Source organism: Podarcis melisellensis, assembly GCF_964234715.1.
Source record: "Podarcis melisellensis genome assembly, chromosome: 6".
Lineage (NCBI taxonomy): Eukaryota > Metazoa > Chordata > Lepidosauria > Squamata > Lacertidae > Podarcis > Podarcis melisellensis.
This window is the reverse complement of record NC_138538.1, coordinates 44,171,978-44,187,050: the sequence shown is the minus strand read 5'-3', so window position 1 is coordinate 44,187,050 and position 15,073 is coordinate 44,171,978. Positions and strand designations below refer to the sequence as shown.

At 40.9% G+C, this 15,073-nt stretch overlaps 1 protein-coding gene across 1 annotated transcript in view; it reads right to left on the bottom strand.

The window, feature by feature from the left end:
• Positions 1-10,259: 10,259 nt before the first annotated feature.
• The window catches only part of ILRUN (inflammation and lipid regulator with UBA-like and NBR1-like domains), a 30,375-nt gene continuing 25,561 nt past the window's right edge, over positions 10,260-15,073 (bottom strand). The window contains exon 5 of the mRNA XM_081915628.1: positions 10,260-14,502. Within this exon, the coding sequence (XP_081771754.1) occupies positions 14,467-14,502 (36 nt within the window). The 3' untranslated portion in view covers positions 10,260-14,466. The remainder of the gene's footprint in view (positions 14,503-15,073) is intronic.

Here is a 15,073-nt window from a genome sequence, read left to right as displayed (position 1 = left end):
GAAGACTCCCTGGAAAAGACCCTGATGTTGGGAAAGATTGAGGGCACAAGGAGAAGGGGACGACAGAGGACGAGATGGTTGGACAGTGTTCTCGAAGCTACAAACATGAGTCTGACCAAATTGCGGGAGACAGTGGAAGACAGAAGTGCCTGGCGTGCTCTGGTCAATGGGGTCACAAAGAGTCAGACACGACTAAATGACTAAACAAAACAAAACAAGCAAAGGTATCCCACAAGCAAAGTAATCTGGATAGAGACATGTCCTGGCCAATGCCACAACATCGAATTCTACAAACAGATGAAGCCATAGACCAGGGATCAGCACTTTTTCAGCAGGGGGCCGGTCCACTGTCCCTTAGACCTTGTGGGGGGCCGGACTATATTTTGAAAAAGAAAAAAAAAGAATTATTCCTATGCCCCACAAATATGTCCAGAGATGCATTTTAAATAAAAGGACACATTCTACTCATGTAAAAACACGCTGATTCCCAGACCGTCTGTGGGCCAGATTTAGAAGGCGGTTGGGCCGGATCCAGCCCCTGGGCCCTAGTTTGCCTACCCATGCCATAGACCCAAAATGTTTCCACGCTATTCAACAAAAAAGGGGGGGGGAGTAGCTGGATTTAACAGAATATATAATGGTTTGATATTTTTCTGTAACTTTCCAAACCTACAATGTTTGTAAATTTCTTCCATTGCTTCTCTGAGTAGAAAATATCCTGCAGTTCTTTCTTTTCATATGCAGTATACCACCCTAAGAACCAACATAACATTTCAGTGTTTACCAATACAGAAATCCAGTGCTTTTTTCTGGGGGTACGCAAACCCCTAAACATTTTGTGAATCTAATTCTGGCCTCATTGAGGGGCAGTATTTCAATATGAGTAGGAAAATGAAAGTACCTCTAAACATTTTTTTAAGGAAAAAAAGCACTGCAGAAATCCTACTATACGTCCCAATAAACCTCTTTCATACTAACAGCATTCAGCTTCCAAAAGACAATCTGCAAATGTATCCAACTCCCTCTGGTGGTTCTTTAAATACCTGCTGATATATAAATTCTTTAGTACACTGTTCAGTGGTTAAATAAATCTTTCTCTGGCTTCACATCAGGAAACACAAACTGCTTTGTCCAACAGCCACATTAAAAATGGCATACCAAATTAGAGCTACAGTACATATTTTTTTTGGAGGGGCAGATGTCATCACCATGTTGATTTGCCTCAGGAGACAATGGAGGAGTGAAGTCAAACTTTGGGGGTGAAGTCGAACTGTTGGAAGTTTACAGCGCCTGCTGAGGCTGTAGAGACCAATACAGGAGAGACATGTTTTGTTGCAGCTGGAGTAAATGAAGGTTGTGCTGCTGCAAATGCACCATGGCATTTCTTCTCTCTGCGCTCTTCTCCTGCTTCTCCTCTGGTCACTGCTTTGGATACATGACACGATTGTCTGTCTCCAGGCCTTGTGGTTGTCTGCAAGGGATTCCCATGCAGTAGGGTTGATGTTGCCAGCTTTCGTGTCACATTTGCAGATATACAGTGATACAACATTTTCGAACATCTCCGTTGACGAACATTTCGGTTTTTGAATGCAGTAAACCCGGAAGTAAATGCTTCGGTTTTCAAACTCGCCTTGGAAGTCAAACATGCCACACGGCTTACATACTGAGTTTTCTGTATTGAGCCTTCCATACTGAGTTTTCGGTTTTTGAATGTTTCAGAACTTGAATGGTCTTTGGGAACAGATTACCTTTGAAAACCGAGATACCACTATACTGTATTTGTAATGCAAAGTTGGTTTGCCAGTGGGCCTGCTGCCTGAAGCCTGTAGAGCACATTCTTGGGGATCCTACCAGCTTCCTTCTGTGGACATGACCAATGCAATGTAGATGTCGCTGAGACAGGAGAATCAGCATGCTAGGAATGTGAGCTTGGGAGAGCACATCTTTGTTTGAGACTCTGTATTGCCATGTGACACGGGTGGCGCTGTGGGTTAAACCCCAGAGTCGGCCACGACTGGATCTAATGGTCAGGGGTCCCTTTACCTTTACCTTGTTGCCATGTGAGGCCCAAAATCATCACCAGCAAGAAGATGCCACACAACGCTTAAGAACAATTGGATAATTAGATGACCATTAAGTCACAATGAAGGCATCATTTGGGGGGGGGTACCTAACTGGAGCCAACATTCTGCAAAAATACAAACTGGTAATAAAACTACATACTCAACATAGTATATTTTTTCCAATCCAGATGTCATATCTTTATGCATTTTCTTGCAATTTTTCATTTGGTTAATGCAAATAGGTGTAATACAAACTTGTTTTCAGCTAACATCAAAATATTCTGTTCAACATATCGTAAGATATAATGTCTTGCTTGCTGTTTAAGAAGCTATATCAAACACATTGTAGTTCAAAAATAGAGATGCTGTCTTTCCAGCTACAAACTTTACATGGTGCTGTTTTTAAGTATAGCCTCAATTCCACTGCAGTTTTCATGAACTTTAAAATTAACAGTGGGGTTTGAGACAACAGCTTGAAATTGCATGCCTTTATCTCTGATGGAGTCAAGGCCACACAATCTACTGCTGGAGCGGCAATGATTAAAGGTATCAGATCTGTCTGTGTGCCATTTGCCCCTCCACCCTCCTAGATGACATTTTTAAAAAGCATAAACAAATTAATGCAATGGTTCAATCCAAGCATAACAAATTTATTGTGGTCCTCAAGTAAAGAATTATGATGGCCACTGCAGTGACAGGACAGGGACTAGGGTTGTTTGCTCAGGTTGACCTTGCAAATAAAGACCATGATAAAGTTAACATTTTTTTAAAAATGAAATAGGGTGTTGAGCATGGAGAGGGAGAGAGAGAGAGAGAGAGAGAGAGAGAGAGAGAGAGAGAGAGAGAGAGAGAGAGAGAGAGAGAGAGAGAGATGGGGAAAAGGCATTACAGAGAGCAGGAAGACCTACACATAAAGAAACAGATAGCACAGAGGGGCAGAGAAACTGCTCATCTGAGGTTACTTGCAATATGTTGTCCAATTGGAAGCAATAATATTCTGTGAATAAAAAGTGTCTTAGAGCCATATGTATGCCACTGGACTTGTGTGAACTTCTGGATGGGTAAGTTTCAGGCATAACACATCATTAGGAAGTATAGGAACTGAAGATGGTGAAGTGACCACAGGACAACCTGAAGTACATTTCTCACTGTGCGTCAATGGGTGGAGTGACTTGGTCTTTCATAAATAAAACAAACTGGGATCCCAGCAATGTAAATATTTATTGTTGCCTGGAGCACGTAACTGACCTACAGCGCAATCCTCCTAGCCAGGTCTATTCAGAAGCAAGGCCTATTGAATTCAATGGGGCTTCCTCCCAGGTAAGTGGAGCTAGGGTTGCAGCCTTAGTACAGCAATGGTTTTGTTTTTTGTAGGCAAGCCGAGCTTACTTTCAGAGTCATAAACAAACACAGTAATAGATATTTATGGATGAGGCAATTGTCTTTCCCTTGGGCCCAGTTCCCTTCATCTCTTGGAATGCTCCTTTTTCTATCTTAATTCACTGTATCATTCATCTTACAATCTTACAAATGCAATAAGGGTATGTTTAGAGTTTAATAAGTAAATTATTTAACTGGATTCCTTTCAGCTCCTTGCTTCATTCATGAAGTATGCATGAATCAGATCAGACACAGTAAGCAGCCATGGAGGAAAAAGCATATATAATAACCGTCAACTTTCAGTGCGTGGCCCAGAAACAGCTACATCACTGGATTTTATCGGTGGTTTGAATTTGTTTTGTGCCTTCTCTGTGGCACTTCACATACTTAAAGGGTAATGGTTAGAGTTAATTTTTTCAGGGATGAATTTCAAAAGAACCTTCATCAGAGTATTGGATCTCATTAACTTACGTAATTCCTCCATTTGTGAGAAGGGCACAAGCAGCTGCTTCTTACCTTGCTTGCAGACTTACCACAGCAGGATGCATGCAGTCACACATAGGAAGCAGATAATCTGCCCTATCAAGCCATGCCACCACTATCTTACATTTCCTAGTAGTTTCAGATGCATAGTAAAAACCACTTCACTACGTGGCAAAACACTGTAGATAGCTTCCCATATGCCTGATTGTACCTCCAGTAAGATTATAAGCAGCTACTAAGTGGTAAGATGTTACCTGAATGTGGGAATGTTCAGGGAGGCAGGAGAGGATATATTGTTTAATAATATCCTTCCCAACTTGCATTAGCAAGTCCCTTTACTTAGCAGAGTGCATTCCTCTTTTAAATACACAGCGGTTTGCTTGTTGCAAGCTCATCTGAGCCTCTCAATGTAAGATTCCTGGTAAGATCCCTTCTAGTCCCTCTTAAAAAAGAATAGAAATGACAGGTTTTAAAGCAAATATAAAAGTAGTTTACTCACAATCATTCAGTTCACAGGTGGATCCCTGAAGGCAGACTTGGGTTACAAAACTATATACACATGTGGAACTATCCCATAAGGGAGTTAGTTCCTAAGTGACTGCAAACAGGCAGTCACTTCTCCTCATACATAGAAAAACAAAATGGAGAAGAGCCAAAGGAAGGAGTGGTGCTACCTTGCCCAGATTAGGCCACACACACACACACACAGGCAGAGGAAGTTTGTCATAGCTCAGGAGGAAATAGGAAGTTAGACACCTGGCTGGTACAAAGCATCCACTAGCATGTGCACTCTAGGAATGTTGTAGTTGACTGCTATGTGTTTCACATCCCACACTGAAGCTACCCAAAATTACTCTAGAACATGAATAGGGAATCCTCCTAAGTGTTGGATTACAACTCCCACCTTCCCTATTAGTCTTGTTGGTTGCAGCTGACAAAAGTTTGATCCATGAAACTTCTGGACTCATAAGTTCCACATCCCCTACCTTAGAATATACACCATTAGATTACTATATTTGTGAAGGAAGATGGCAAAATTGCTAAGTCTTGGTGTAAGATAATTATTTGTTTATTGTAATATAATAAGCTGTACTATTGTGGGACATCACTATAGCCCATATGAATGTAAAATAAAATGTTGTCCAAGTTAAATTGAGCCTGCAAAATCAAAGATTTTTAAACTGGTGGTATTTAACCCTCATGTATAGGGGAGGGGTGTTGATGTAGAATGGAATAGAACTTCAACCATAGAATCTGGGCTTTGGAATTGACCCAGCCTTGACCATCCTGGTTGACGACTTTTGTCAGGAAAGAGACAGGTGGGGTGCAACCCTGCTCATTTCTCTTGACCTCTCAGCAGATTTCAATACTTTTCGGACTGACTCCAAGGCTTGGGGATTAGAAGCACAATTTGGTAATGGTTCCACTCACACTTATGGAAAGTAGGGAGAGACCATGAGGTGCCAACTGCTTAATGGCATGGAAACTAACCTGTGGCATCCTGCAGGGTTTGGGGTGTTTTTTTGTCACCCACGTTGTTCAACGTATATACATGTACAAAGCTTCTGGACAGGTGCATGATGCGGTTTATCATATTGATGAGAGACAGTCAACTGAAATCTAGGCAAGACCAAGGTGTTGTGTGCATTAGGTGACTGAGTACAAGAAGTGGCAAGATGTGTTTCCTGAATGAGGTTGCAGCCCCTGTAAAGAGCAGGTCCATAGTTTGAGGGTGCTACTTGATCCAATACTCTCATTTAAGGTCCAGGTGTCCTCAGTGGCTAGGGGTACTTAACTTCCAGCTTTGACTGGTGTACCAGCTACAGCCCTTCCTGAGATGAGGTGCCCTAGCAACAGTGAGCCATGCTCTGGTAACCTCCAGATTGAACTATTGCAAGGTTTTCTCCATGGGACTTGAAGACATCTTGGATGCTGGAACTAGTACAAAATGTAGTAGGTAGACTAACCACCACAACTGGTGGGTCTCATATTACACCAGTTCTGCTAGAATTGCTCTCGTTGCCTATTTGCTTCTGAGTCCAAGACAAACTTTTGTTTTTGACACATAAAGCTCTAAACAGCTTAGGTCCCAGCTACCTGAAAGATTCTCTCCTTTATAAAGAGATTCAGGACTTAAAACCACAAGGAAAAGACTTTTTTGGTGATTCCACCACCCTCAGACATCCAGTGGCACATGAGACAGCCTTTTCTGTGGTGCCCCACCCCCAGCTCTGAAATTCCCCATTGCCTGATGTCTACCTGGTGATTTTCAGGAAACATGCAAAGATTTATCTTTTTACCTAGGCTTTTGGGATATGCAGTTATTGTCTACTCTCTACTTATGATTTTATCAGTTGGTTATCTTCTTCACTTATTATCTGTTGTATTCTATTCTTTTATCATTTTGTAACCTGCCCCGAGACCTTTGTTGAAGGGCAGGTAGTAAAGCAAACAAACAGGCTTTTCTATCAACTCTTGACAAGACTGATCAAAATAGCTTTTCAATTTACTTAGGTTGCAGAAAGCACACTTAAATTGTGCCTGGCTTGTTGATTTAGTGGCAGAATTAGTGCCTTGGGTGCAGAGGGATCCTGAGTTCAAGTTCCAGATGAGCCCCTGAGGTGGAAGAAAGGAAGGCCATACCTTTAGAAATTTGAGAAATGCTAAAAGTTCTGTGGTAAGGCACATGTTTTTTTTTTATGCAAAGGGTCCCAGATTCAATCCTTGGCATTTTTGGTAGGGGCTGCAAAAGGCTTCTGTCTGAAACCCTGATGAGCTTCTACCAGACAGTGAGCAGAGACAATAGTGAGCAAGACACACCACTGGTGTGCAACCTGCAGACCCAGAGGCACGATTGGTGGGGGGGGGGGACAAGGGTACTCCCAACATTTTCAAGGACAGGGCCGGCCCCCCTCAATATTCTGCTGCGACATGCAATATATTGCAGTGCTTTCACACAGCCCCATGCTGCGCTTCTAAATCCTGACAGTCCATGTTTCAAGGTATGGTTTCACCTTACATCACTATGATGTCATGTGACTGGCAGATTTGTAACCTTACCTCCCTGTCAAATTCATCCGTCTAGAGGTGGGAAAAGGAGGATCTGGTCTGCCAAAAAGAAAAGATTGCCTGCCCCAGATGCAGATGAGGTTAAAAACCTTCCTTGGTCATGAAGTTTAGTGAGTTACCTTAGTGCCTTGCCTGTTATCTCAGTCTAGTCTACTTGTCAGAGTAGAAAGGGCACACATTGTAAACCGTGTTGCCTGTAGAGAAGTTCCTTAAAGCGTAATACTACTTGCAGCAGCCACTATGATGCACTTCTTGTGGGTCAGCTAGAGGAGGATCAAAGGACCCATGGGTGTCTGTGGTCTTTTTTGTTGTGGAAATCTGTTCCATTCTGACATTTCAGGGAGTATATGGAGTTTAAATATGCTAACTCTTGCTCTACTCAACAATATTCCTAACAATGATTCTTGTGGAACTCACCTTTACCCAGAAGACTTTTGAGTCTAGGAAAAGCATCCTGATTACTTAAGAACAGCAGAGACCATAGCAATTCAACCAGTACCATTCTAACTAGACTGGGCCAGGTCATTTGATCCTCCCCTAGCTAACCCACAAGAAGGGGTGAAGTTGCTTTTGAATGCTCTTCTTTAAGGTTTCATTCACATGAAGAACCAGGGCATTAGGACAAGAGGCACTAGCCTGATTTCCACTCTGACTCAACAAATTTCTATATGCATTTTTCCATATGTATTATATTCCATATGTATTATGTATGTGTTCCATATGTCCAAGTGGTACAATCCTGAGAACAATGCACCACATGCTCTCTGAATACTTAAAAGTGGTTTTTGAAAATAAGCAACAAATGCACAAGATACAGTACTTCAACATTTAAAATGTGTGCGCGCACACACACAAACACACAGAAATAGGGCTCCTCTACAATAGCTACTAGGAGTGTATTCTGTTCAGTTATCAGAGCGGCACAGTCCAATGTGGGTGGAAAAAGGAACGTTGCTTTTGAACGGTTCTTATCTGTAATTACTATCTAAAGCAAGCCTTAATTTTATAGATCAGTGCTTTTTAAAAATCTTATTGAAGTTGTAGGATGCATAAGCTTTGCTTATGTTCTGGATTTTGGCACAGGTAACTCTAGGAACAGATATACAGGCTAGCTACATTAAATTTCTTCCTCTCCATGGGTGGCATCAATCATTAAGTTGCTTGAAGCGGAAAACTGAATGAACCATATTTTGATATTTAAATTTTCTCAGGTGTTTGCAAAAGTTCTTACATTGTTCAACTCTACAACTATTTGACTTGGCTTCTGACTGCTGCACCACACCCATGGCATATACCACGTAAAAAGTCATGGCACATTGCTTCATTTATAATGAGTGCATCATAATGATGGCACAATTTATTTGCTTGCTTCAAAGATAGCATTATAATGAAGGTGTGAGCAGATTGCCTTGCCTTGATGAGCTCCTGACAGGTCTCAGCCCCAATGGCAAACAACCTCAAAAGTAAACAACAAGTAGATGTGAAGGGAGGAAGAGAAAGCAGAAATCTCAAACAATCCAACCACCACACATTTAAAATACATTTGGGAGGGATATCAATTCCCTGACAAAATAGCCAAATCTAGGCAACTGTAAAAAAAATTACTTTTTATAATAGGATAGTAGGCTGTGTGAGGCTGCTGAGTGATCCATCTCAGTACTGTCTACATCATCTGTTCCCAGGCTTCTCTCTCAGCAGACCACTTGAAAATGGCTAAGGGTCTTGGCAGACCTCTTAAAAGATATTTCTGTATGTTGTTGTAATTCTAATTCCATAGAATTCACATTGCAATACAATAAAATACAATATATGAAATGAAAGCAATAAAACACAATTAAAAATCAGGATGAATACTCAGTGTGAGGAGTACAAATCCACACACTACTGGTAGTTCATTGGCAACAGTTTGGGAAACCTAATCTGCAGTGATTGCCAATGTCTCTCTGGGGCTTCAGGCAAGGGCTTATCTCTCACCTCTACCTGGAGATGCTGGGGATCAGGCATTAGATCTGAAGGGTAACAGCCCTTCCCCAATGATCACATTATGCATACTAGTATCACACACTCTAAGGGAGCAGCCATTTTGAAAAGTTAAGTACAGTAGCTGTGCAAGAGAGCCATGCCGGCCCAAGTCTCCTGTCAATTACATGTGGAAATGTGTGACACAGTCATTGAACAGGGACGTGCCTCATTCCATTCAAGGTGGTTCTTCAAGGATTCGCTAAAAATTCAACACTTTCTCCAGATATTTAATTTCTAATCCAAAAGGTTAATTTATGCTGAAATCAGTTTCAACACAGATTTTTTAAATACAAGCGCTTCATGGCAGTTATGTATTGCAATCTTTTTTTGGGGGGGTGGAGAGAAAGGCTGTATTTATGTATACAAATAGTGAGAGCCATGTGCTATGTTGGCAGGGGGAACCTCCAGCACATTGGCCAAATTAATTATGTGAAGATGTTTTCCCCAAATCATACCCCATCCCTGACATCATATGCAGTGTCAAGTGTTGAGCAGGTAAAGAATGTGGCTACAAAGGAACAATTTGAGCACTGAAGTATGCCCCTTGCTGTCAGTGCCAACTTGACAAGCCCCTGACTTGGATCTTCACGTCAGAACAAGCTGGAATGTGTGCAGAAGAAGGGGACCAAGGTGTTAAAGGATCTAGAAACCAAGCCTTATGAGGAACGGTTGTCACAGTTGGGTGTGTTAAGCCTAGATGACAGAAGCCTGAGAAGTGATATGCTAGATATCTACAGATATCTCAAGGGCTGTCATATGGAGGATGGGGCAAACCTATTTGCTGCTGCTCCAGAGCATAGGACCTGAAAAAAATAGTTTCAATTTTTAAAAAAAGAAGATTCTGACTAAACATTAGGAAGAACTTTATGAAGGTAAGAGCTGTTTGACAGTGGAATGGACTACCTCGGAAGGTGGCAGATGCATCTTCATTGGAGGTTTTTAAGCATATTGGATGGCAATCTGTCAGTGATTCTTTAGCTGTGATTCCTGCACTGTAGGGGATGGGCTAGATGTCCTTGGGATCCCTTCCAACTCCAGTTCTATGATTCTATGAAGGCACAAGACAGCACCCTAACCACAATTCATTTTATTTCATTTATTAAGCACAGAGTTTTCAGCTCAGTCCTGGATTGCATGATACTCCCCAACAAATGGGAAAGAAGGAAAGTAAAGTGGGAACCATTTAAACCACGAAAAGGCACTGTAGGTCCAAGCTTTGGTCATTCAATAAAAACTCAAGTATAAGATTGTTTTGTGTTAATTTAATCATACAAATATTCATTTATACATTAAGGAAAAAGCATCTTTGTTTTCCCCCACAATGTGCTATTACAGGATTCTTCCCAGACTCAATGAAGCAACACACATCCTGCTCTACACATGCACTCCCCCCAGAGAGAATAAAGACAGGCTGCAGAATCAACCACTCACTCACACAAGAGAAAAAACAATGGAAACCCAGACATGGGACAGCGTGCATTTCTTAGCCCCAGGCTTCTCCGGCTACACTTGTACCTATAGAGATTCAAGACGCACTCATCTGCAGCTGGGGGGTGGGATGAATACACATTCCCAAATCCCTGAGGCCTTAGGATACACCTTTCACCTGCCCCAAATAGGAGCAACAACATAGGCCCAACTTGACAGTGCAGGCTTAGCACCCATCCCCAAACAGAGACAGAGCTTACTTGCACCCACTAAGGCTCAAAGCTAGCTCAATTTCCTAGTGAGAAGACTGGGTGCTCTTGCCTCCCAGGCACAGTCACATTTTCAGATGCAGAGGTTGCCAGCACATTTTCAAACCCAACAGCTTGGGTTACAGTTTAATCTGCATTAAAATTAAAATAAAAAAGAACGCTGCAAACAAATGAGAAATCCAAACTTCCCTTTGTTAAATTAAAATTACTTCTTCCTCCTCGGGAATCCATCATTTCTTCCAGAATGAGAACCACTAGGGAAATGGCCAGAGCCAACCACACTTGTTACATGAAGCAAGCTAAATTTGGGGGAGCAAGAATCAGTCACATTTCAGGAACAGGGATATGGGTCAAGCAATGCTTAGCTTCCTCCATGTCCAAGCAGTATCACTTTGGTAAAAAGGGTTATTTTATTCACAACGTATTTTTACAGATCATGCAAGAGGGAACGAGAGGCATATACACCATAATATTTGAAGTGGGTAAGAGTGTTTGCCAATATGTGCATTTTAAAGCTATGAGTGGCTCTCTGATTCCTGTAATTGCAACAAAGCAATCTAAATACCCATGCCACTTCCAAACTCAGCAGTCTACACTGTTTCCCCTACATGTGATTATATCTGTACAGAAGTGTTGTGTGTTAAACCTAGGCACTGGTTAGCATTGCCACCTTTTTCTCACAAAGGGGTTGTGCCTTTATGACATTCAGCTATTCTGCAGGTACAGCCAGCCCCCATTACTACACCTCCATGCTATGTAAAGCTACATCTACTGTGTTTCTGCTTCCCATGCTGTTGAAGCCATAGGCCATCTGTTGAGGAGGGAGGGAAAGGTGGCAGCTTCCCCTGATAATTATGAAGCTAGTATTATGCATTTGTGAAAATCAAACCTTTATGCTTAGGCACAAAAATGTCTTGCCCTCCTTAGCTGTCTGAAAGTGCTGCTCCCAAGCAAACATGATTTTGGCTTCAGCCATTTCAATGGCTCCAAAATCATCAAAAACGCCTTAAAAAAACTAATGAATTTAAAATCAGAGTTCCAAGAAGCTCCATGAGTAATAAAGGAGGTATTGTATAAAGAGAAGAATATTTGAGAAAAGAAACGAGACACAAAACAGTGAGCATTTTAAACATCCTCCCATTGTCATCACTGAAGGGATTATCACTCAAATCAAAATACCTGCAAACAGGTATGAGCCCTTTGTAACTATTTATACAGAGATCATCCCCCGAGAGAGGAATGTTTATCCTCAGAAAGATCTCAGAAACTAGGGACAATAAAGAGGACTACTTTTACTGCAACCAAGCTGGGCCCTGGCTGTGATTTCTGCTTTCTTCAGTGGAACGACTGTTTCATTCATAAAAGTCACCAGCACTCAAAAGAGGAGATAGTATTTGAGACGACTTGCAGGAAATGGTCATCCCTACTTGCTGTAAAAGAACAGTAGTTGGCAGTAAATATCAGTTTTTGCTCTGCACTATGAAAAAACTAAAGTCTCCACAATGTTTGACAGGTTGGATGGTGAGGTTTCTGAATACCTAACTTGGTCTAAAGAGAAAACTGAATCTGTTTTAACTTAGCTTACCATAGTAGCTGCCAGTTGTTGCCACTGACTTCCAATGTTGCCACCAGAGGTTACTCTCTCTCACACACACACTCATCTCAAAAACCATACAGTGTACTCAGTCTTTTCTTTGCGTATCAAAAAAGTTGCTTGCCCAGAGCAGGAAAAATAAATAAAACCAATTATCATGACTAATGCTATACATAATCAGTTTCTACACCTTATTTTGCATCTGAATAATATGCTGCTTATGATGATTAAGATAAGAATCTGGGGAGCCAAGCTGGGGGAAAGTTAAAGGAAGGTATTCCATAGTTTCTACACTCCCATAATTTGTCCTCTCAGATGAATCCCTTGCAATCATTTGTCCCAGTGTTCATGGCTATGGTCATAGATAAACTATACTCTTCAAATTAGTTGGGATGCAAAAAAATTATACAATTCTTCAAAAGTGAAAACATCAAATTAGATGCTGAGCTGGCCTAGAAGACTGAATACCTACACATCTGCCTACTAGGATCCTAGCCAGATCCATTTAGACTTTGGGTGCTATATATATATATATATATATGTTCTGATGGGAAACAGGGTTGTGGTCAGCTATACAGAAGAATAAAGGCCTCGTATGCAAATCAACCCAACAAGGTAGCTCAATGCATGTTACTTCAGGCCTTACATCACCCCCATCAGTGCATACTCATACTTCCAGTATCTCAGACCAGGGAGTTTGATCTTCTAAGTGAGATGAAAGGAAGGAGGCATTGCATATTATTCTATCTTTGGCAGATGGCTGCTGTGGCCTAGTTCAAGTTTTTGAATTAGACAGAACCCCCCTCCTCCTTAAACCGATGCAAAACCCAAGAGTTTCAAGAGACCATGCTCTGCTAATTCTCTATGGAATTGGACAGATTGGCCTCAATTATATGGCTATCATTCTTCATGGGCTATACGCAGTTAGATCTTAAACAGTTCCACACCCTTGATACACACACACACACACACACACACACACACACACACACACACGTCTATAAATCGAAGTGTTCAGAGATCAAACAAGCTGATAAGCAGAAGGAATTGCTGTGAATGGCTGCTGATAGTTCTTCTTTCTCCCATATGTTCAAAGCAATTTAGTCTCTGCCAACAAGCTAGTTATTTTTTTATCACCAAAGACTCAAAGTGGTCATTCCAATATAAAACAGAAGATGTGAAATTGACATCTTAGAAGTGTCATGGAAATTTAATAATTGGTGCTCTACCACTCCGAAAAATAATTTTTCTTCTTGGCACAAAAGTGACATATACATGCATAGCTGTCTCAAAGACAGTTACCGTACATTAATGAACATGGGAATATTTGAATATGCTAACTGTTCAGGCCAAACTTTGGAATTTAAATAAGAGAATGTGCCACAATCAAAGCACAAGACACCCCTCTTGCATCAGCTCGGTGTTTTTACCCTCTTGACATTCTTGCCCTGCACAACAAATGGCAAAACTGGGTCTGAGCAACCAAACAGAAAAGAACTAGCAGATGACTAATGCACACCATGCCCAGAAGAATGATACCAAAAGCAGAATAAAGGCAAATAACCAAAAGAAAGAAAGGGGAAAAAAGACGTCATTAAATTTTATGGATCTGGATATTGATCAAGCTAGAAATTAATACCATCTGACAAACAAATAGCTGCACTAACCAAGAAAATGCTAAGCAAGCTTCCATTTCATAGCAAGCACATCTCCATAAAAATGCACGCTGTCCCTTTTTTAAAAAGTTATGAACAAGGAACAAAAAATTAACATTTGCTCAGACTACAACCTCTCTGTAGGCAAAATAATTTCTTTTAAAAAGAGATGGCTTTTCCATTTTAATCTTTTTTAAAAAATTTCTTTTAGGCTACCTAATTAACTGTGACAATGACTTCTAAACAAAACATTGGTGTATTTTTCTCTCTCATAGCACTGAACAACACTCCTGAAATTCAGCATTCACACATGCATACTTTAGTTTTTTGTTTTTTTTCTGGAAACAACTAGTCTTAAGTTATTGTTTGTTTTCTTCTTATCTCAGGATATGGAGACCAAGAAGGGGGTTCATGTTGTATCTTCTATAAGCCATAAGAACTCCCCCTCCCTCCCAAGTCCATTCTTTGTCAAATTCTCTTCTCGACGATACCCGTTTTTGTTTTTAAGACTGTCCAAAGGGATAAGGACCGTGAAAACCCTGGAAAAGAATTAGAGATAAAAATTAATTTCAGAAAGGGGAATAAACTAAGCAAGGTCTGTTCCAATGTGACCACAACATCCCAAGTGTATGAAATCCTCTACAACCTACGTTCTAAAGCCATTTATCACTTTTTACAAAGGGTCATATAATTCATTTCATTTTAATCTATTCTCTTCTGCATTTCAATGCTACATTTCAATGTTTACTCAGTCAAAATATATTCCCTTGCCACCTGTCATACTGAGCCCAAAGAGAAATCTAAAACACTGACAAAATCATTGAAGTGAAATTCCAGTTTGGGATATTAAATACTTTCAAGGGGTTTGGTATACTGAACTCCTGTAATTCTATAACAATGCAATTAAGTTCCCTACATGGCTCTTGAAATCTTTAAAGCTCATGTTCACGAACCAAAAACAGTCCTAGCCCCAACAGTTTATGCACAAACAAAACTGCTCACTAGGCTTAAAGGTTGATTCTGTCTCCCCAGCCAAAGATGCCATATTGAGTTGCAGACCTCATGCATGTTTTGTGGCAAGCCGGAATTGGCAGTATGAGCAGAGTTGAC